General features: G+C 46.6%; 1 protein-coding gene and 1 long non-coding RNA gene across 8 annotated transcripts in view; both read left to right on the top strand.

Moving 5' to 3' along the window:
• The window catches only part of LIMK2 (LIM domain kinase 2), a 68496-nt gene that overhangs the window by 16951 nt on the left and 29972 nt on the right, over positions 1-21573 (top strand). The window contains exon 2 of one of the 7 annotated variants that reach the window (XM_021921470.2): positions 17722-17836. The exons of 5 other annotated variants lie outside the window; for them this stretch is intronic. In XM_021921470.2, the coding sequence (XP_021777162.1) occupies positions 17802-17836 (35 nt within the window). In that variant the 5' untranslated portion in view covers positions 17722-17801. Of the gene's footprint in view, positions 1-17721; positions 17837-19256; positions 19939-21573 lie in introns of those variants that run through there. One more of the 7 variants, XM_003905447.5, reaches the window with a different exon arrangement.
• Positions 4492-7445, top strand: LOC110740564. The gene is made up of 2 exons (XR_002515363.2): positions 4492-5899; positions 6232-7445. It is a non-coding gene; the product is annotated as an uncharacterized LOC110740564 (long non-coding RNA).

Raw genomic sequence — 21573 nt, 5'->3', positions numbered from 1 at the left:
CTATGGAATGAGACTATGGTTTTAAATCTTGACTTTGCAATTTATTAACTAGCCTTAAGTGACTTCCCTGAGCTTCAGGCACCAATCTGTAAAATGAGGATAAGAATATTACTCATGCCACGTGGTTGTTAGTGAGGATTAAATGTGATAACCTATACAAAGTGACTAGCATAGTATCTGACATATAGAAAACCCTTAATAGGGCCAGACATGGTGGCTTATGCCTGTAATCCTAACACTTTGGGAGGCCAAGGGCAGAAGGATCGCTTAAGCCCAGGAGTTTGAGACCAGCCTGGCCAACATGGCAAAACTCCACCTCTACAAAAAACACAAAAATATTAGCCAGGCGTGATGGCACGTACCTTTAGTCCCAGCTACTTGGGAGGCTGAGGAGGGATGATTACCTGAGCCTAGGATATCAAGGCTGTAATGAGCCGTGATCATGCCACTGTACTCCAGCCTGGGGGACAAAGTGAGACCCCCGTCTCAAAACAAATGGAAAAAAAAAAAAAACCCTTAATAATCATTAACTGTCGCTTTATATTATGCTGTGAGTATGTGTCTATATACACCTACATGTATCCATTTCTCTTATTACACGTTCATTGGTTATCTGATGTGGAGCCCCAGGGATTAAGGGCAACTTTGAACTGCCCTGACACAATCAAGCCAAATATCATTCCCGTGGAGGAAACAGAGTATCTAGGTTCTGTCTCCTAGTTGCAGGTTTACCTTGAGGACAGAGACTCTAATCTAGCTGTACTGAAGGAGCACATCTCCTGACTTCTGAGCTTTCCCCTGGTAAATTCACACTGGATGGCATGGCACCCTCAGATAGAGCCTGGTAATTTGCCCTGAGAAGAGTGACTGTCTTTTGGATCTAATTTGACTTTTGCCCCACTTGGAGGAAAATCTTCAGGGCTAGGAAGGATTGTATTTGTCTGACCCCAGAGATAACCTGGGTTTTGAGGAACAAGGGGCATCAACCTGAATGGTCTTGTAAGATCTCTTCCACACCAGCTTACCAGTGTTTCTCTGATGAATTTAGAGTACCTGAGTAGTGCAGGCCTGCTGGGAGCAGGACTCTCCCTCTGTGCTACTCAGAGAAATTCATTCTTCATGGCCCCCTTCCAGCCTTGCTCTTACCCAGCTGGGCTACAGTTACAATAAAGGAAGTGACTTTTCTTCTCCCCTTCCCCCAATACCTTTGTTTTCCTTGTCACGGGGTGGGGCTGGATATTGAATGGAGAAATTGCTGGGGTCCACCCTAAACTCCTCCCTTCATCTCCCCCTTACATTATCCCATTCTCCTGTCTGCAGCCACATCCGTAATCCTACCTCTGTTAACCTTCTGACAGACCCTCAGGTGCCCAGGACAACAGGAAGCTGCTTAAAGCTGGAACCTGGGATTGTGCAATGGAGGCCAGTGACAAAACTGAAAGTAGCTCTGTCAGTAATTGTGCTGGTGTGATTAGGTGGCTGGCCAGGATCTGTGGATCTCCTGGACGCATGGCTGACCAGTCCTCCCAAGCCTTCCCAACAGGCCTCTTTATTTTTTTCCTTTTTTTCTTTTGTTTCTTTTTTTTTTTTTTTAGGCTAGTGAAGTGAAATTGTGGGAGTGGAAGAGGAACAAAGAAATATGTAACTGGTAGTAATCAATTACTTGTAAACACCATTGTACTCAGACCAACCCAACAGGCCTTTTTTAAAACTCTGAGTACCTCTCTTTCCTTTCCTTGAGCAGTGCCATTAATGCTATATGTGGGGCAATCCTTTCTGACGTTCTCTGGACCTGGTCTCTCTCCTTAGGGGAGGCCAGGAGAGTAGCCAGAGAGCATGTCATTTGTAGCTGAGGTTAAAGTGTGGAGCTGTGAATGGTGACCTAGCCTCTTGGCATGTTAGCAAACCAAAGGACCTTGACAACTTTTCTGATGATTGTCCCTTCACCCTGATCAAAGGTGTTTGGCTTAGGAGGAGGGAAGAAAAGCTACCCCTATTAGTCTTGATGGTCCCAGCCTCGGTCTGTATTGCTTGACCTGGTTCCTAACAGCATTATCAGAAGGAAAATCCACCGCTCTTAAGGCTCCTGGGAACTTTCAGGACCTCCTTTCTCAGGATCGCAAACACAAGACTATTTGAGCTTTCACTTTTGAGAAGTGTTTACTAATACCTGTACCCTGGAAAAGGGCTAATGCAGATAGAAGACTGTGGTCACTGCATCAGGCAACAGACTGTTTCCGCTAAATTTAATGACTCCAGGAAGGCCAGTGAAGAAATAACATACGTAGCAACCAGAGACTATGTTGTAATGTGCTGGCTGACAGCAGGGTACTTTTCTGTGATGCTGAAAGCCACATTCATTTACTCTCCCTCATCCCCATCTAAGCAAGCCTGGTAGAGTCATAATTACAGTAATAGGTACCATTTATTGAGTACTCTGTGCCAGACAAGCAAGCCTGGTAGAGTCATAATTACAGTAATAGGTACCATTTATTGAGTACTCTGTGCCAGACACCCTCCTAAGCATATGACATGCATAGCACATTTAATCCTTACAATGACTCAATAAAATGTACTAGTCTTACCTACTTCAAGAATAGGGAAATGGAGGTTACTTGCTTAAAGTCACAGAGCTAACAGGTAGCATAGCTGGGATTTGAACTCAGGCATTCTTACTCCTTGCCTACAAGAGTCTCTTGGCATTCTTGAATACAAGCATATTTCTTAACCTCACTGAAGCTCAGTTACCTCTTCTATAATATGGGGTAAAAAGCCCTCACCCTGCCTGCCACACACTGGTAGTGTCAGATAACACTGAAGGGTATTAGTTCAAAGGCTTCATAGACTCTAAAATGTCAACAAAAGTGCTATTAACTTTCTTCTGGGTCTCAGGCTCCTGATGTAGAGTCAGTGGAGCAACCCTGCCATCTGCTGTTGTGCTGTTGATGTTGCTGCCACACTTACTAGCCTAAACCTTTGATTCTGGCTGTGGCCTTCTCCGGAAGGTGTTTACTCATTTGTCCAGTTTATGTTTTAGGAAATAGGCAGCCAGTAGATCATTAAGGCTGGCTATTGGACAGGGGGCTGGGGCCTGCCTGACAGAGGAAGGAAGGGCAGACATCTGGGTCTTCCTCTGCCCCCACAAGAGACTCCAGCCTGACCACAGAGTGGTACTCCTAGGATGTAGCAGCAGCATATGACCTTGAATGTGCCTTAATCCTGCTCTTTACTTTGGGAAGAGAGAACTAAGGACTCATAGACACTTCAAGCTGCAATAGAAGGCAGGGGTAGAAAAATGGAGAGAGGTGAGGCCAGAGATAGATAACTGATATTAATTAAACGTTGTATTAAGAACCACACTTAGATTATCTGATTCAGTCCTCACAATAACCCTGCAACCCCCACCTTTTTTTGAGATAGGGTCTTGCTCTGTTGTCTAGGCTACAGTGCACTGGTATAATCATAGTTCACTGCAGCCTCAACCTCCTGAGCTCAAGCAATCCTCCCACCTCAGCCTTGCAAGCAGCTCGGACTACAGGCGTGCTACCACACCTTGCCAATTTTTTTTATTTTAAGTAGAGACAAGGTCTTATTAACACTATGTTGCCTAGGCTGATCTTGAACTCCTGAGCTCAAGTGATCCTCCTGCCTCAGCCTCCCAAAGTGCTGGGATTATGGGAGTAAGCCACTGTGCCTGGCCACTGCAACCCCCATTTTATACTAAAACAGGAAGACCCAGAAAGGTGGATTAACTTGTCCAGGGTCACACAGCTGATACTTGAACTCAGGTCTCCCTGGCTCCCAAGAGAGTCCGCTTTCCACTAGGACTCCCAGGGAAAAAAAAAAACAGTAGACTTGGAGACAGAAAATCTGATTTGAGTCTTAGTTGAGCTAGGCTAACTGTGTAACTGTGGGCAAGTTCCTTAGCCCCCGTGAGCCTCAGTTTCTTTTCTGTAAAATGTCATAAAAGTAATCCATCTCATGGAGTAGTTGTGATGATCAAGGACTCTGAAAACATTAGAATGGTTTAACGTGAAGGATTAGCAGCAGCATATAGCAGCATTGTGCATCTTATATTAACTATCCAAATATATCAAGTGTCATTTGCTATATATAAAAGCCATCAAATAAGGCACTGTGGGGGATGTGGTTGGAATACTAGCCTGGCCTCTTAATTAATTCATTAATTAGCTTATTTATTTATTTATTTTTTGAGACGGAGTCTTGCTCTGTCCCCAGGCTGGAGTGCAGTGGCATGATCTCAGCTCACTGCAAGCTCCGCCTCCCAGGTTCACACCATTTTCCTGCCTCAGCCTCCCGAGTAGCTGGGACTACAGGTGTCCGCCACCACGCTCAGCTAATTTTTTGTATTTTTAGTAGAGACGGGGTTTCACCGTGTTAGCCAGAATGGTCTCAATCTCCTGACCTCGTGATCCACCTGCCTCAGCCTCCCAAAGTGCTGGGATTACAGGCTTGAGCCACCGCGCCCGGCCTAATTAGCTTATTTATTTTTAAGACAGATCTTGCTCTATTGCCCAGGCTGGAATGCAGTGGCGTGATGATAGCTTACTACAGCCTCAATCTCCCAGGCTTAAACAATCCTCTTGAGTAGCAGACTACAGGTACACACTACCATGCCCAGCTAATTTTTTTTTTTGTAGAGACAGGGTCTTGCTCTGTTGCCCAGGCTGGTCTCAAACTCCAAAGTGTTGGGATTATAGGTATGAGCCACGGCGCCTGGCCTGGTCTCTTAACTGGTTCCCTAAGACAGCTGGAAATAGAGAATGTCATGGAGCATTCCTAACCATGGGCTCCAGCCTGGCTTCCATTCTGTTTCTGCCCTGAAACAACATTCCTTTAGTAATGTTCCAAATAACAGCCTCATCAGCCTGTCCACTGACCACTCTTCAGGCTTCATCTTATATGACCTCCCAAACTGCACTAAGGGTTGTATTAGAGAAAAGTGGATCGAGTTTGGAGTCAGGCTGCTTGGGCTTAAATGCCAGCTTCACTTACCAGCCACCTGACCATGAGTCAGCTGCTTAAACCACTCTTTGCCAGAGTTTCCTTGTCTGTGAAAAGGGAAATGGCTCTCACCTCAAAAAGTTGTTAAGCACATTAAATTCAATCATGTATTCAAAGTCCTGAGCATAATGCCTGGCCATGACTGGGACTTAACAGATGTTAGCATTTATTATTAGTATCTGTCAATCTTGAAATGTTCTCTTCCCTTGGCTTTCGTGACATTCTGTACTGTCCTGGTTTTCTCTTACCTCTCTGGTAGTACCTGTTTGCTTATCCTTCTTTGTCCAGCTCTGAGATGATACCATTCCTTCAGGCGTGCTGTTTTCTCCCTAGGCAGTCTTACACACACTCATGGCTTCCATTGTCCTCCACACACTGATGACCCTAAAATCAGTGTCTCCAGCCTAAACCTTTCCACTGAGCTCTAGACCCATATATTGTACTATCAACCTGGCTTGTCCATTTGAATGTCTTCCAGGCACTTCAGACTCTCTTCTCTAGACTTTGCTGGACTTTCACTCTCTCCCCCCTGAAACTGGCTCCTCTTCTATTGAAACATGTATGTCATTGAGAGGCACCACCATCCACCCAGTGCCCAAGCCAGAAACCTAGGAGTCCTTGATACCTCTTCTCTCTCATCCTGCATATCCAAGCCTATCAGTTTTATCTCTGAATTATGTTTTGGTAGGTTTACTTCTTTCCATTTCTCCCACCTCCACCCTGTTCCAAGCTACCATCATCTCACCTGGATGTCTGTAATAGCCTCATCTCCCACAGTCACTCTGCACCCCCCAATCTATTATCTGTAGAACAGTTGGAAGGAGTGATTTTTTTGTTTGTTTTGTTTTAGATAGAGTCTTACTCTGTTCCCCAGGTTGGAGTGCAATGGCACAATTTCGGCTCACTGCAACTTCTGCCTCCCAGGTTCAAGCAATTCTCCTGCCTCAGCCTCCCAAGTAGCTGGGATTACAGGCACCTGCCACCTTAACTGGGCCGGCATGGTAGCTCACACCTATCATCCCAGCACTTTGGGAGACTGAGGCAGGCAGATCATAAGGTCAAGAGATCAAGACCATCCTGGCCAACATGGTAAAACCCCGTCTCTACTAAAAATACAAAAATTAACTGGGCGTGGTGGAGTGTGCCTGTAATCCCAGCTACTTGGGAGGCTGAGGCAGGAGAATCACTTGAACCTGGGAGGCAGAGGTTGCAGTGAGCCTAGATCACACCACTGCACTCCAGCCTTGTGACAGAAGGTTCCATCTCAAAAAAAAAAAAAAAAAGAAAAAAATCCTTAATTTGGCCTACAGTAGAGCCCTCCATAATCTGGCCTCTCTCCACATCTCCACAACCTCCTGCTCCCTGCATTTCAGCCTCTCTTCTCTTCTGACAAGGGCTTTGTTCATTTTTCTCCCTCTGCCTGGAATGCCCCCTTACTCTCTTTTCACTTAACTCTTGCTTATCATTTAGATCTTTACCTGGATGGCTCAGAGAAATACAGAAGTAATTCCTCACCCTGAAAAATAGGTTAGGTACCTGTTTTATGTTTTCATAGACCTTTCCTTTGAGGCTTTTTAAAAAAAATAGTTTTAATCTCACATTTATTCATGTGATCATCTCCTTAATGATCTCTTAAGACCTCTAATAGAACAATTTGATCATGGACTATGGGGTTTTTGCCCCTCATTGTGTCATCACTGAGCATATTGTTGGCATAGAAGGGATATTTGTTGAATGAATTGCTAGAGGTGGCCGAGAGATATGATGTAAGTCAGGCTTTTCCCTGCCTTTCCCCTTCCCCTTCCCCACATCCTTCCTATAGCAGCCACCGTGGCTGTAGTTACTGTAAATGGCAAGGAGGAATCAGTTCCGGACATTGGGTTGTTTTAGAAAATTGCCTGCAAGTGTCAGGGTGATAAGTTAAAGCTTTATCTTTTGCCCTCAGAGGAGCTATCCCATAGTGAGTAGAAGCCAGAGAAGCTGACCCCAGGAGTCCCTCTTTCCTGCAGTAGGTCTTGAGCTGCACTTCTCTGTAGCTACAATCCAGGCAGGAACAAGCCCTAGATACATCCGGAGAGTGGGGCAAGAGAGGAAGAATGAGTTCAGCTACTCTAGCTACGAAACTGATCATGAATTGCCCTGAAATCTGAAAAATTTCAGTTCCAATCATAAGTTTGTTTTGTTTTATTTTGTTTTCTTAAATTTTATATTTGAAAGATGGCATTAACCAAAGATATACATTCAGTATAGAGTGGAAAAAATGGAATACTTGCATAGTATCTTTTACTTATAGGTGATTTGTGATGGGGAATGGGGTGGATAGGTTGGCAGTTTCCTCGAGAACTTGGTAGCTAGAGTAGCTGAACTCAGTCTTCAGCCTGGGAGACAAAGCGAGACTCTGTCTCAATAAATAAATGAACGTAATATAAAATAAAACAAAATAAAAAATTATGGAGGCCGGCAGGCGCAGTGGCTCACGCCTGTAATCCTAGCACTTTGGGAGGCTGAGGCAGGCGGATCATGAGGTCAGGAGATCGACACCATCCTGGCTAACACAGTGAAACCCCGTCTCTACTAAAAATACAAGAAAAATTAGCCGGGCATGGTGGCGGGTGCCTGTAGTCCCAGCTACTAGGGAGGCTGAGGCAGGAGAATGGCGTGAACCCGGGAGGCGGAGCTTGTAGTGAGCTGAGATCGTGCCACTGCACTCCAGCCTGGGAGACAGAGTGAGACTCCATCTCAAAAATATATATATATGGAGGCTGGGTGCGGTGGCTCCCACCAGCACTTTGGGAGGCCGAGGTGGGTGGATCACCTGATGTCAGGAGTTTGAGACCAGCCTGGCCAACATGGTGAAAGCCTGTCTCTACTAAAATTACAAACATTAGCAGGGCGTGGTGGCGCATGTTTGTAATCCCAGCTACTTGGGAGACTAAGGCAGGAGAATAGCTTGAACCTGGGAGGTGGAGGCTGCAGTGTGCTGCGATCGCACCACTGCACTCCAGTAGAGCGAGATTCCGTCTCAAAAAAAAAAGAAAGAAACAAGGAAGGAAAGAGGGAGGGAGGGAGGGGGGGAAGCAAGGAAGGAAGGGAAGGAAGGGAGGATGGAGGAGGAGGAGGGGAGGAAGGAAGGAAGGAAGGAAGGAAGGAAGGAAGGAAGGAAGGAAGGAAGGAAATAAATGGAGATACAAACTTACTACCTACCTCCTTACAACCTACCCTGACAGTATTACTGTGAATAAAAGTGTGTGTAGCACTGGGAACACACTTCACAGAGCACTCATGAATATTTGCTCTTTGTTATTAGTTACTAGAGAGACAAATGTCTGCCAGGGCTGAATAATATGTGAATTGGTGATTGTTGCACATCTCTAAAGAAGGAGTTATTTTTTCAATTAAAACTTAGTTTGAAAACCAATATAAGGCCGAGTGCAGTGGCTCACATCTGTAATCCCAGCACTTTGGGAGGCCAAGGTGGGCAGATCATTTGAGGTCAGGAGTGTGAGACTAGCCTGGCCAACATGGTGAAACCTTGTCTCTACTAAAAAAAAAAAAAAGTACAAAAATTAGCCGGGCGTGGTGGCAGGTGCCTGTAATCCTAGCTACTTGGGAGGCTGAGGCAGGAGAATCGCTTGAACCCAGGAGGCGGAGGTTGTAGTGAACCAAGTTTGCGCCACTGCACTCCAGCCTGGGCAACAGAGTGAGACTCTGTCTCCAAAAAAAAAAAAAAAACACCAATATAATAAATAAGTGGCCAGCAGTGAAATGGAAAGTGAAAACTTAGTCAAGCAAAACTAGTACTGTATTCAGATAAAGATGCTGAATCTAGATTTGGTCACCAGAATAGGGTCCTTTGTGGCAAGCAGGGCTAGTTTGGCTGACTCACCACTGCTGGGATGAAATTTCTCTCAGTGGCTGCTCATTTCCCTTTATTTTAAGTCCATGCTCACCGAATAACCTTCTGATGCCTAATTCAGCTTCCTGGGATTCTTAATAACAGGAAGGGTCTGGAAGTAGTACCTGTATAGCGGATATGGGTGTTCTGATTTTAATAGTCAATTCATAAGTGTACAGAGAGGTTGATAAATGGTTAGGTCAGAACCATCGCAGAATGTCTACACCTCTGGACATTAGGAAGGTCAAAAACCTGAAAGGCCAAAAGCTAGGCCTAGATTAGGGTCATTCACCAAGATAACATCAGCCTTGAAGAGTTCTCTGTGTGGTCAACCAGCCGACACACCCCCTTCCTCATTGCTTCTTTTTTTTTTTTTTTTTTTTTTTTTTTTTTTTGAGACAGAGTCTCTCTGTCACCCAGGCTGGAGTGCAGTGGCCGGATCTCAGCTCACTGCAAGCTCCGCCTCCCGGGTTTACGCCATTCTCCTGCCTCAGCCTCCCAAGTAGCTGGGACTACAGGCGCCCGCCACCTCGCCCGGCTAGTTTTTTTTGTATTTTTTAGTAGAGACGGGGTTTCACCGTGTTGGCCAGGATGGTCTCGATCTCCTGACCTCGTGATCCGCCCATCTCCGCCTCCCAAAGTGCTGGGATTACAGGCTTGAGCCACCCCGCCTGGCCCTCATTGCTTCTTTAAGCATTGACCTATAATGGGTATGGAATTTTTTGCTCACCTACCTCCTTCCTTTTACAGAGGAAGAAATTGAAACCCAGAGAGATTTAATGGCTTGCCTAAGACCACGCAGCAGATTTTCTGTTAACCAGGGCGATTTTTCAGGTCTTCCCTGCCAGACCAGGGCTTTTTTTCCTTGAATTGCCTAGAGATTTGTTGAGATATCCAAAGCATTTTTCCCAGTGCAGCCTGGAGAAGAATGTCCATGTTAACACAGCATTTGATACTCAATGTTGTTAGACATTCAGTTTTCTAATTAGTATCATGGAGCAACAGTGAATGATTATCTATAAGGGGTTGCAATTCTATACTTATCTGCTTACAGCCCATATAGACAAATCTCAGATGTTAAAATGACAACGGCAGTAGAGATGTGGCCCTAGGACAAAGGCATGCTCTGCTGTTAGTGAACACTAGTTGGCCAGCAAATTTCACGTGGGCATATACACGGCCAGCTGTAGACTTTAGGCATTTATACCCATTCAAAGAGCCAAACTGGCAACTAAAGATCAGAGTTCTCTTTGGCGTTTCAGGCTTTGTGTTCTGTTAGGAATCACTGCTTGCTTAAATACCTCTGATAGCTCTTCACTCCCTGTAGGCAACTCTTTAGCCTAGCAGACTTGGTCTTTAGTGCTCTGCCCCTACTCTCTTCCACCATCCCGGCCTCTGCTCTAATTGCTGCCCACAGGTGCCCTGCACAAGAGCTTACAGACCTGCTCAGCAGTATGTGAGCGTACCACACTCTTTATACCTCAGCGCATTTGCACATATTTTTCCTTCAGGCCAGAATGCCTCTTATCTGCCTGGCAATCAGCCTATTAGAGACTGCCACTACCATCCCGTCTTCTGTGGAGGAGTCCCCGCCAAATCCACCCATACCTCTCCCCACCAATCAGAGACTTTTTCTCTCTTTGTTATTCTCTTCATACCTCAGTTATATCCATGTCAATATTTGTTTACACATCTAGCATCACTCTTAGAGTATGAAATTCTCCAAGTGCGGAGCCGTATCTAGTTTGTCTTTGTATCTCAGAGTTTAGCAAAGTGCCTAGAATGTAGTGGGCACTCAGAGTGTTTGCTGGGTGAGTGATGTTATTTGTTGAACGACTCTTTGGACACTTGAATAAAGCCCATCCAGTATGCACCATTACCATCTCTTTGCTCTACAATATTCTTTTAGGCAAGAGCTTATCTTTTGAGGTGATAAGATAAGCTCAAACTTATATAGACTAAGGCCTCAGTCTGTAAATGTCATCCCTAAGTCTTAAACCATCAAAACCAGGGCCTCAAGGAATGGCATGCCTTCTGCAACTGTAGCAACCTGCTGTGCTTATTTTGCCTTGTTTTTCATTTTCCCCCCAAAGGCTAGAGTCCCTTCTCCCATGGGCAGTGCTGGAAGGGTGCTAACAAATTCTTTCTCCATCCTCCTTACAGTTACAAAAAAAACCCTCAGTACCTCATGCCAGACTTGAGTTAAGGTTGTTTTCTTCTGTGTGTCAGCTGTATTCTGGTCATGACTTCCCGATGATGCCCTATAGAGATTTTGCTGAGATCAGAGGGTGCTCCACTCTCATCAGTAGCACTGACTTTTGCAGAAGCACCATTTCTGAAGTTGGCTAATGTCATCCCTCATGTTTGTTTGTTTGTTTGAAATTTGTTTTAGCTCCAGAGATAGCGCTTTCATGGAATGACGCTATCTTCTAGAATCACCTTTTTTTTTTTGAAATGGAGTCTCGCTATGTCGCCAGACTGGAGTGCAGTGACGCAAACTGCAATCTCCACCTCCTGGGTTCAAGTGATTCCCCTGCCTTAGCCTCCCGAGGAGCTGTGACTACAGGCACGCACCCCAACTCCTGGCTAATTTTATGTGTTTTAGTAGAGACAGGGTTTCACCGTGTTGGCCAGGATGGTCTCAATCTCCTGACCTCATGATCTGCCCGCCTCAGCCTCTCAAAGTGCTGGGATTACAGGTGTGAGCCACCGCGCCTGACCTAGAATCACCTTTTTATACCATAACATGAGCACTGCTGCCATGTCACTGAGGAAAGAGAGAGGCAGCTACTGTGGGGTTACAGATGGGTAAGAGTGGCACCAGGAGGGGGAATGTCTCTGCTGAGCCAAGGCTTAACAAAATGTCAATCATCAAACATTTATTTATTTATTTATTTATTTATTATTTTTTTTTGAGACAGAGTCTTGCTCTGTCACCCAGGCTGGGGTGCAGTGGCCGGATCTCAGCTCACTGCAAGCTCTGCCTCCCGGGTTTAGGCCATTCTCCTGCCTCAGCCTCCCAAGTAGCTGGGACTACAGGCGCCGGCCACCTCGCCCGGCTAGTTTTTTGTATTTTTTAGTAGAGATGGGGTTTCACCGTGTTAGCCAGGATGGTCTCGATCTCCTGACCTCGTGATCCGCCCGTCTCGGCCTCCCAAAGTGCTGGGATTACAGGCTTGAGCCACCGTGCCCGGCAAACATTTATTTATTAAGCTACGTTCAGGATAAGAAGATGAACAAGCTATCTGTAAATTCATTTTCTCGTTTGTAACAAGGTAACGATAGTGATCTATCCTGCCTGCCTCTGAGGGTTATTGTGAGAGTAAAATGAAATCAAGTGGAAAAGCACTTAGGAAAAAGAAAAGTATTGGTTTTCAATTGTTAGTGTGGATCAGAACCACTGGGACTTGTTTAAAATGCAGATTCTTAGCCCCAATCTCAGCAATTCTGATTCTGTATACCTGAAGTGGGGCCCAGGAATCTTCATTTTCAACAGACTGACCAGAGGGTCCAATGCTGCTATTCCTTTAGTTACACTTTCAGAAATATTACTGTAAATCACATGGCAACAATAAAATAGTTATTTGAGGCAGTTTTAGTATGTTGGACCTGGAGTCCAAAGACTTGGGTCAAACTCCAGCTTTGTCAGTTCCTAGATCTGTGACCTTAAACAGCAACCTTCCCTGTGAACCTTAGTTCCCTCAGGAACGTCTCTGGTCACCTTCTGCCCTACTCCATTGATGACTCACCACATAAGGCTCCCTGGGGGTTCCCCAAACCTCTGCTCTTTTAACTCCTTCTGTAGCCTCCTACATCTCCTTCAGGTGCTGTCTTCTCCTTTTTCCAGGCCCTGCTCTGACAGAGCATTCATTCTCTTCTGGGAAGGGTTCCTTCAATGTGTCCTCAAGCACATCACACCCAGGAAGGACCCTGTGGCCATATCTGTCTATCACCAGATCAAACTACGTGAAGGCAGGCACTAGGTACTCTCAGTGCCCAGCATAGGCCTGACCCATACCAGGTGTCCACAGATGCCTAGTAAGGTAACCTATAATTCAGGACCCCCATGATGAGCAACTGCAGCACTAGAACAGTGATAATAACTAATGTTCATAAAGCATCTTCAGTTTACAAAGGCCTTTTATACTCATCATCTAGTTTAGTTCCTGCAACAACCTCTTGAGGAATACAGCACAAGCAGGGCAAGAGAAGCCCAGAGATGTTAAATAATTTATCCAAGTTTATGCTGCTGGGGAGGGCAGCACTGAAATTAAAAGAAAATTTTTCTGAGCTCAAATCCCATGCCCTTTCCTTATGAGCTCTAGCAGGGTATTCAGGAATCCTGCCTGTACAGTTCAGAGCCTCAAATTGCTGGGTATGTTGAGTTTTGTATGTGATTTTTCTAGATTTCCTGCCCACATTCTTACTGTCTGGATATCAGGAAAGAGTTTATCAAATGCCTGTGGAAATCCAAGAGAAGGTCTCATGATGAGTAACCCAATGAAAACATGAAGTCAAGTCTAACTAGTCACTACCATTTCACTACTGCTGACTCCTAATGATCAGCTCCTTTTTTAAGTTCTTACTGTCCACTTACTCCATCATCTATCTGCCTAGAATTTTGTGAAGCAATCAAAGCAAAAGGATCATAAAGTTACTTTTTCCAGTATCTTTTTCCTCCTTTTTGAAAGCTGGGCCAGTTAGCTATCTCCGTTTTTATTTCATGAATACATCCCCAGCACCTGGTATATAGTAGATATGGAACATTGTACTTTGGAAATACTGCCCCCATTCTCCATAGTTTCTCCGAAGTTACTAACAATGGTTCCATCACTGTGCCAACATATTTTCTTTTTTCAATATATTGGGAAATAATTCTCCCAGTCTGAAAATCTGAACACATTTCATGTGACTTGGTATCCTCATATGTCTTGGGCTTCCAGTTCTCCGTTCCTGGTTTCAAGTTCATGAACTATAAAACAAGGGATTAGACTAAATCTCTAAAGTTCTATCCAGATGGCAAATTCTTTTCTCTTTCCGTGATACCTAAGATGCCAAATACTGTCTTTTACCTGGTGTTTGTGAACATGACATCACATTACAGGAGTAGCAGATAAAACACTGACTGAGTTCCATGAGCCGGATACTGAAGTGGGCTTGTTCACATATGTTCTCATTTAATGCTCATAACCCTGTGAAGCTGGGAATTGCTGTGACGTTTTATTTATTTATTTATTGAGACAGAGTCTTGCTCTGTCACCTAGGCTGGAGTGCAATGACATGATCTTGGCTCACCGCAGTCTCTGCCTCCTGTGTTCAAGCAATTCTCTTGCCTCAGCCTCCCCAGTAGCTGGCATTGCAGGCACACACCACCACACCCAGCTAATTTTGTGTTTTTAGTAGAGACAGGGTTTCTCCATGTTGGCCAGGTTGGTCACAAACACTTGACCTTAGGTGATCCGCCCGACTCTGCCTCCCAAAGTGCTGGGATTACAAGCATGAGCCACCGCGCTCGCCCGGGACCCTTGTTTTAGAAGGATGACTGCTACTATAATGTAGAAAGTGATTTGGAAGAGGGGAGGAGGGGGGCAGGAAAGATGGTTAGTATATGGGGGTGGTAATGCTTACCTTTCAGGATTTGGAGGTTTCAGAGTCCTCAAAAATTATCTTCCTTGATTGGAGTCCTCCCAGCCAATAGAGGGCTTCACACAAACACAGTTCCTTGGGTTTTGAATTATTTGGCAAGAGTTTTCTTCCGACAAGAGGCTGGGGTGATTCATTCACTTATCACACCTTGCCTGAACATTCACTTGGGGCTGCCGGTTTTGAAGGCTATTGTTCTCCAGCCTGTCACAGACGCCTTGAAGACCTGCGCCTCAGCTGGTGCTAAGGAATCAGTTTGTTCGGCTCCCTGCCAGGTTTCCAACTTATGAAATGTGCTGGAGATTAACACCTCTCCTGCTATTTTATCCCTACTATAACTGCCAGTCAAAGGATTCCTGCAGTTGCCTCTGGCAGCCATAACTGCTGAATCTTCTGCCAGCTGCTCTGAGGACCTAGAAGAGCAGTTTTCTATCCAGGACCAGTTTCCAAGGGTGGGAGGGTAAAATATATCCTCCAATGTGACATTTCATCTCCTAATGCTGGGTGGCTTGGGCCCTTTGAAGTTGGCTCTGAGGAACCACATGCTTGCGTCTGAGCAGCCAGCAGCTTATCACATCTGGTGATCAATCCTTCAAAGGTTCCTCCTGAAGTCTGGATTTATGGAGGTCAAATGGATTCCACCTGGGAGGGGCTTCTGCTTCAACTCAGGACATGGGGAGAAGGCTGTTCCTCTTCCAGGGGAAGGCAGTTTTCATGGCATTGAGATGTCCTCTCCCTTATTCCTCACCCACCCACCAAGTCCTTTGTAAGAGGAGTAGGGGGAGAGGAGAACGCCTGCAGCCTCCTGCTCACATTCCTAGACACCGACTCACTGAGCCCGCCGCCGCCGCTGGAACAGCAGAGCTGTGTGAAATGTCAAGAGGAGTTATGCTCATGGGCTCCCTGGCCTCGGTCTCTTTGTGGCTTGCATATTCTTCCATCAGTGCTGTGTTCATCACATGGAAATCAGAGGGTACAATTAAAAGATAATTTGCTAGTTCCAGACTTAATTTGGGGCCCCCTTCTTGCCTGATTGAATTACAGGGGAACATAATAGAGTTTTGGTGAGAAATAGTTGATTCTGTGGCTGGGAGAAAGATTGCTCCCAGCTCTCCAGCTGGGCAGCCCTTTCAGTATCCTGTATGTTGTTTCCCCACTTCCAGCCCACCTCAACTCCTCTGTGGCTCTTGTGTGGCCCCTAGGCCAGGATCCTGACCTCCTGCTCGAGTTTAAACTCAACTTGAGACCCAAGGAAAACAGAGAGCCCTCTGCAACCTCACAGGGGTGAAAAATGTTGATCCTGGGAGCTATTTAGAGACCTAACCCAGACCCAGACAGAGACAGTGACTTGCTAAAGGCCACATAGCTAGCCCACAGTAGTTGTAACAATAGTCTTAATGATATTAATGGGTAACATTTATCAACCTTTAATGTGTTCCAGACTTTGTGCCAAGGGCTTACATACAGTGCATTGTCGCATTCAAACCCAGACAGTCTGGCTCTGGGCCCAGGCTGAGCTTCGATATAGCATGGTAGAGTGTAGTCTATAATGTCTAGTCTGGGTTCAAATCCTGGCTTCACTTCTCACATTTACAGCTGAGTGACCTCAGGCAAGTGATTTAACCTCCCTGTACCTCAGTTGCTTTATCTGTAAAGAGAGAAATCACAGAACTGTGGAATAGTGTGGGTTAAAATTCATTCATACAAGTAGTGCTGCAAGCAATGCTTAATGCAGGGTGAGCACCTGTTCAGTCCTTACTTCTTCTGGCTGCCTCTGGGGCTAGAGTGTGGTGTCTTTGTGGTGGTAGATAGATATGGCTGAGCTCTGCACAAACACCAAGAGCTGTTCTTCACTATTAGAGGTAGTAAATAGAGTAGTTGAGCTCTGTAGCTCTAGAACAGAGGCCGGCAAGCTATGGCCCATTGCCTATTTTAATACGGCCTGTGATTGATTGTTTTTTTTTTCCTTTTTGAGACGGAGTTTCGCTCTTGTTGCCCACGCTGGAATGCAATGGCACGAACTCAGCTCACCGCAACCTCCGCCTCCTGGGTTCAAGCGATTCTCCTGCCTCAGCCTCTCGAGTAGCTGGGATTACAGGCATGTGCCACCATGCCCAGCTAATTTTTGTATTTTTAGTAGAGACAGGGTTTCTCCATGTTGGTTAGGCTGGTCTCGAACTCCCTACCTCAGGTGATCTACCCGCCTTGGCCTCCCAAATTGCTGGGATTACAGGTGTGAGCCACCATGCCCGGCCTGATTGATTGATTTTTCTGGTAGAGATAGGGTCTTGGTTTGTTACCCAGGCTGGTCTCAAACTTCTGGCTTCAAGCAGTCTGCCCTCCTTGGCCTCTCGACTGCTGGGATTATAGGCATGAGCCACTATGCCTGGCCTATATGACCTGTGATTTTTAATGGTTAGGGGGAAAAAAGCACAAGAATGTTTTGTAACATGTGGAAATTACGTGAAACTCAAATACCAGTGTCCCAGCCTGGGCAACAAAGTGAGACCCTATCTCTACAAAAAAAAAAAATTAGCCAGGGCCAGGCACAGTGGCTCACGCCTATAATCCCAGCACTTTGGGAGGCCAAGGCAGGTGGATCACCTGAGGTCAGGAGTTCAAGACTAGCCTGACCAATATGGTGAAACCCCGTCTCTATTAAAAATACAAAAATTAGCCGAGCATGGTGGCATGTGCCTGTAGTCCCAGCTACTTGGGAGGCTGAGACAAGAGAATTGCTTGAACCTGGGAGGTGGAGGTTGCAGTGAGCCAAGATCGTGACACTGTACTCCAGCCTGGGCAACAGAGCGAGACTCTGTCACCAAAAAAAAAAAAAAATAGCCAGGTATGGTGGCCTGCACCTGTGGTCCCAGATGCATGGGAGGCTTAGGCAGGAGGATCACTTGAGCCCAGGTGGTTGAGGCTACAGTGAACCATGTTTGTACCACTGCACTTTAGCCAGGACAACAGTGTGAGACTGAATCTCAAAAAAAAAAAAAAATCTTTCCATAAGTAAATATCTATTGGAACACAACCATGTCCCTTAGTTTATGTTTTATATATGGCTGCTTTTGCTCTGTAATGACATAACTGAGTAGTCACAACAGAATCTGTATGGCCTGCAGAGCCTAAGATATTTGTTCTCTGGCCCTTTACAGGAAAAGTGCCTTGACCTGTGCTCTAGAGCCATACATATGTACCAGGTTTGAAACCCAGCCTTGCAGCTAGGCGTGATGGCATGCATCTGTCGTCCCAGCTACTCTGGAGGCTGAGGTGAGAGGATCACTTGAGTCCAGAAGGTCAAGGTTGAGATTGTAGTGAGCCATGATGGCACCACTGCACTCCAGCCTGAGTGACAGAGAGAGACCCTGACTCAAAAAAAAAAAACCCACCCTCACCACTTACCAGCTATTTGTCTTGAGGATAGTGACATAACCCCTCAGAACCTATTTCCTAATCTGTTGAATGAGGCTGATGACATTTACCCCATATACTGGCAATTTAAATATGATGGATAATAGATGCTAAGCACTTAACACAAGGCCTAGAACATATTAACTGCTCAATAAATGGTAGCTTATTATCAGTATTCAAACCCATGTGCTCTTATCTCATGCATTGTTGTCCCTGTGCCCCGTTGGTGGAATGGGAAAAGGCTCCTTTGTAACCCCATCTACCATCTTTATCAGACTTTGCTGCCATGGTTCACGTAAGACATAGAAGCTGCAGGGTGACTTCTGGCCCTTTACAATGGTGAGAGGTGTGTGCCTAGTGAGGGAGAGCTGATGTCACTGCCCCAAATCCAATAGTGAGGTCCTAGTATTCTGATTTTCTCCAGCAGCCTTGCTTTTTCCTTTACAATCCTGCAGGCAGGGAGACAAGGGCTTTCTCCATGGTAAGCTCTGGTTTGGTCATCATCACAACTGGGGCTCTTCAGGCGGGCTCCCATTCCAGATACTTAGGCTTATCAATCCCTTTTGGCACCCCAGGCCGCCTTCTCCCTCATGCCCCATTTTTCAGTTTGAAAAGCATAGTTATCATTGGACAAGTAGAAGAAGTTCTACTGTCCACAGAGGCCAGTGGATGGTGTTCTGTGTGTGAACAGCCAGTGAATAGTGAGTGAATGAGAGTAACCTGGGCTCCATCCTATTTGCAGAGGGCTTTGGAAAAGATTTTTCTCCTTGAAGAGCCAGAATGAAGCCTGGTAGTGGGAGAACTCCAGCTCTAGGGGCCTACTCCAACTCACATGGGCCTACATTTAAATCCCAGGCCTGCCACTGACTCCCTTTTTGACCTTGAGTGAGTTACGTAATCTCTCTGTACCTCACTTTCCTTGTCTGTAGAGTGGGAATAATTCCTGTCTCAGAGAAATAAGAGTGCATATAGTGTTTACCACATGGAGACACATCAGGTGTAGGTTAATACTCGTTTCCTTATTTGCAACACAGCCATGCCCTGGAGTGGAAGTGTCACCTCCCATTGGTCAGCTCTTGAGGCTGTCCCCAGGCGAGGCAGAGGGAGGGAATGAATGGGAGCCCTAGTGCCAGGACAGAACAGATGTCAGCTCGGAGCTAGGATGGCTCTCTGGACCTGCCTCTCCTACCAGAGGTCCCTCTGTCTGGTGTAGCTCTTCCTGGACCTGGCATCCTCTGCTTTTTTTTTTTTTTTTTTCACCTCCAAGCAGAATTACTGTCCTGTAGGCAGCTCCTCTGCGGGACATCTGGGGCCAGATATGTTCACCCTGTATCCTGCCTTGCCCTTCCCTGAGCTCAGGATGGACGCTCAGTCGGTCCCAGTTATTGTCTGCAGCGCCTGCCTGCAGCCTCGATCCAGCCCAGCTCCACCCCTTGCCTGCAAGGTCTGTTTCCTAACAGCTGCTCCAACCACACACCTCGGTTCTGCGGGAGCTCCTCCTCTTCCTCCCTCCCTCCCTCATTCAGGGGTGGGACTGAAGAAGAAGGCTAACTTGACAGCAGCGCTTCTTTCTTAGCTAGTCACCGGCCCTTGCTCAAGAATGCCAGTGTGTATGTAGCCTCCTCAAAGAGGTCGTTTTCTCCGAGTCCAGAGGGGCCGCCTGAGCTTCTAAGAACTAGGGAGGAGCCATCCCAGCCATGAGCCCCTGTGGGAATCTGCTGGGGGGCAAGTGGCCTGGAGTCCTCAGGCTCCTCCAGCTGCTCCGGAGGGAGAGGTGAACTCAGGGCAGCCTGCCTGCAGCCAGAGGTGTTGGGAGCCCTGGGCCTGTCATGGTGGCCATCTACAGCCGGCCCGAGGCACTCATAGACGGATTTGCAGCTGAGCCTGTTTATCTGGTGTGGGAAGAAGATGGGGAGTTACTTGTCAGTCCCGGCTTACTTCACCTCCAGAGACCCATTTCGGTGAGTTGGTCTCCGAGTTCCCCTCTCTCTCTCTCCTGGCCCCTGGTCCTGAGAAGAGGGTGGTCTCCCGAAATCTCCTTCTCACTTAGTCCTTTACCATCGGTTCTGCCAGGCAGAAGCCAGGAGAGGTTATACCCAAGCAGAATCGGCCTTGTGGGGTACCCCCATTATGTCCTGGAAGTGGTGAGGGGAGGGATATACCCAGAAGGAACTTCTTAGGGAGCTCCAGCTCCTCTTCCATCCCAGGCAAACCTGAAAGAGCCTCCAAAAGATGCCACTGACCTGCCCCTTCTAGGTGTTACTGCTTCCAGGGGGAATAGCACAGATAGAGTGCTGTTTCTAGCTCTCACATGTCTTACCTGCGGGCCATGCTGCCTGCCCAGAAATTTGTCCCAACAAGCAGGATGGGCAGGTTTTGCCAAACTGTGGAAACTGGCAAGTCCTGGGTGTGGGTAGCCTGGTACACAATAGGTACCTTATAAACATTTGTTCTCTTAATGGCAGGCACATTAGCCTCTGACCTTGAGGGGCTTCTGAGCTCCCAGGTGAATGTAGTTGCTGGGGAAAGACCTGGGCCAGTGCTTCTGAGACTGGAGCAATGGACTTTGGAGTGTTCCTGAGCTGCTGGGCCAGCCCCCACACCTCCTCAGTCCCTAGGCCTGAGTACCTCCACGAGCCTCTCTCTGGGGCTTCTCAAAGGGAGATGTGGAAACTCTACCTCCAACCTGGCTTTCTTTGCTCATTGCCCCACTCCACCTCCCATAGAAACTCCCCAGGGGGGGTTCTGGCCCTCTAGGTCCCTTCTGAATGGAGCCATTCCAGACTAGGGTGGGGCTTGTTTTCATTCTTTGGGAGCAGCCTGTTGTTCCAAAAAGGCTGCCTCCCCCTCACCAGTGGTCCTTGTCGACTTTTCCCTTCTGGCTTCCCTAAACTAGGTCCAGTGCCCAGATCTTGCTGCCGGGATACTAGTCAGGTGGCCAGGCCCTGGGCAGAAAAGCAGTGTACCATGTGGTTTCGTGGAATGACTGGACCCTGGTAGAGTGGTGGGAGGTGTCTGGACTGGGGGGAGGGGGAAGGGAACTGGTCCTCAGTGCTGACTCTACCAAGCGCCCTGCTGGACACTTTATCCTTTAATCTCTCAACAGCCTAAAGAGATTATATATCCCCATTTTACAGATGAGGCAACCAGTTTCAACAAAGTTAACATATGGAGCCTCACTGGGCAGCTTTTTCTGTCTTCCTGACTTTCTCTCATTCTTCGGGGGCTGCGGGTTTGTTTTCTTCTCCTAGTGGAGAGGAAATTATCAGGTTTGTTTTCCTTTCCTAGCAGAGAGTAGAAAAAGGGATAGTTTGCCTGACTTGTTGAAGGTATGGCTGATATTGTTTTCTAAAGAGCCAATGGAAATTGATCTTGACTTTAGGAGAAAGCTTTTACCATGCGGAATTAAGATGCCAAGTGTTGAAGTAGTCACATTTCAGGTCCTCATTAATTTCTCTTACTTTTAATCCTGGGAAGGCCGCTTAGGGGAAGGGTTGTTCCTTTAGGAGCCAGAAACTATACCCCTTTTACCCTTGGAGAGGCAGGGAACCCAGGGAGGACACAACTTCTCAGGAGGTGGAACTAGAGCAGATAAT

Source organism: Papio anubis, chromosome 16, assembly GCF_008728515.1.
Source record: "Papio anubis isolate 15944 chromosome 16, Panubis1.0, whole genome shotgun sequence".
NCBI classification, from domain to species: Eukaryota; Metazoa; Chordata; class Mammalia; order Primates; family Cercopithecidae; genus Papio; species Papio anubis.
This window is presented reverse-complemented; position numbering and strand designations above follow the sequence as displayed.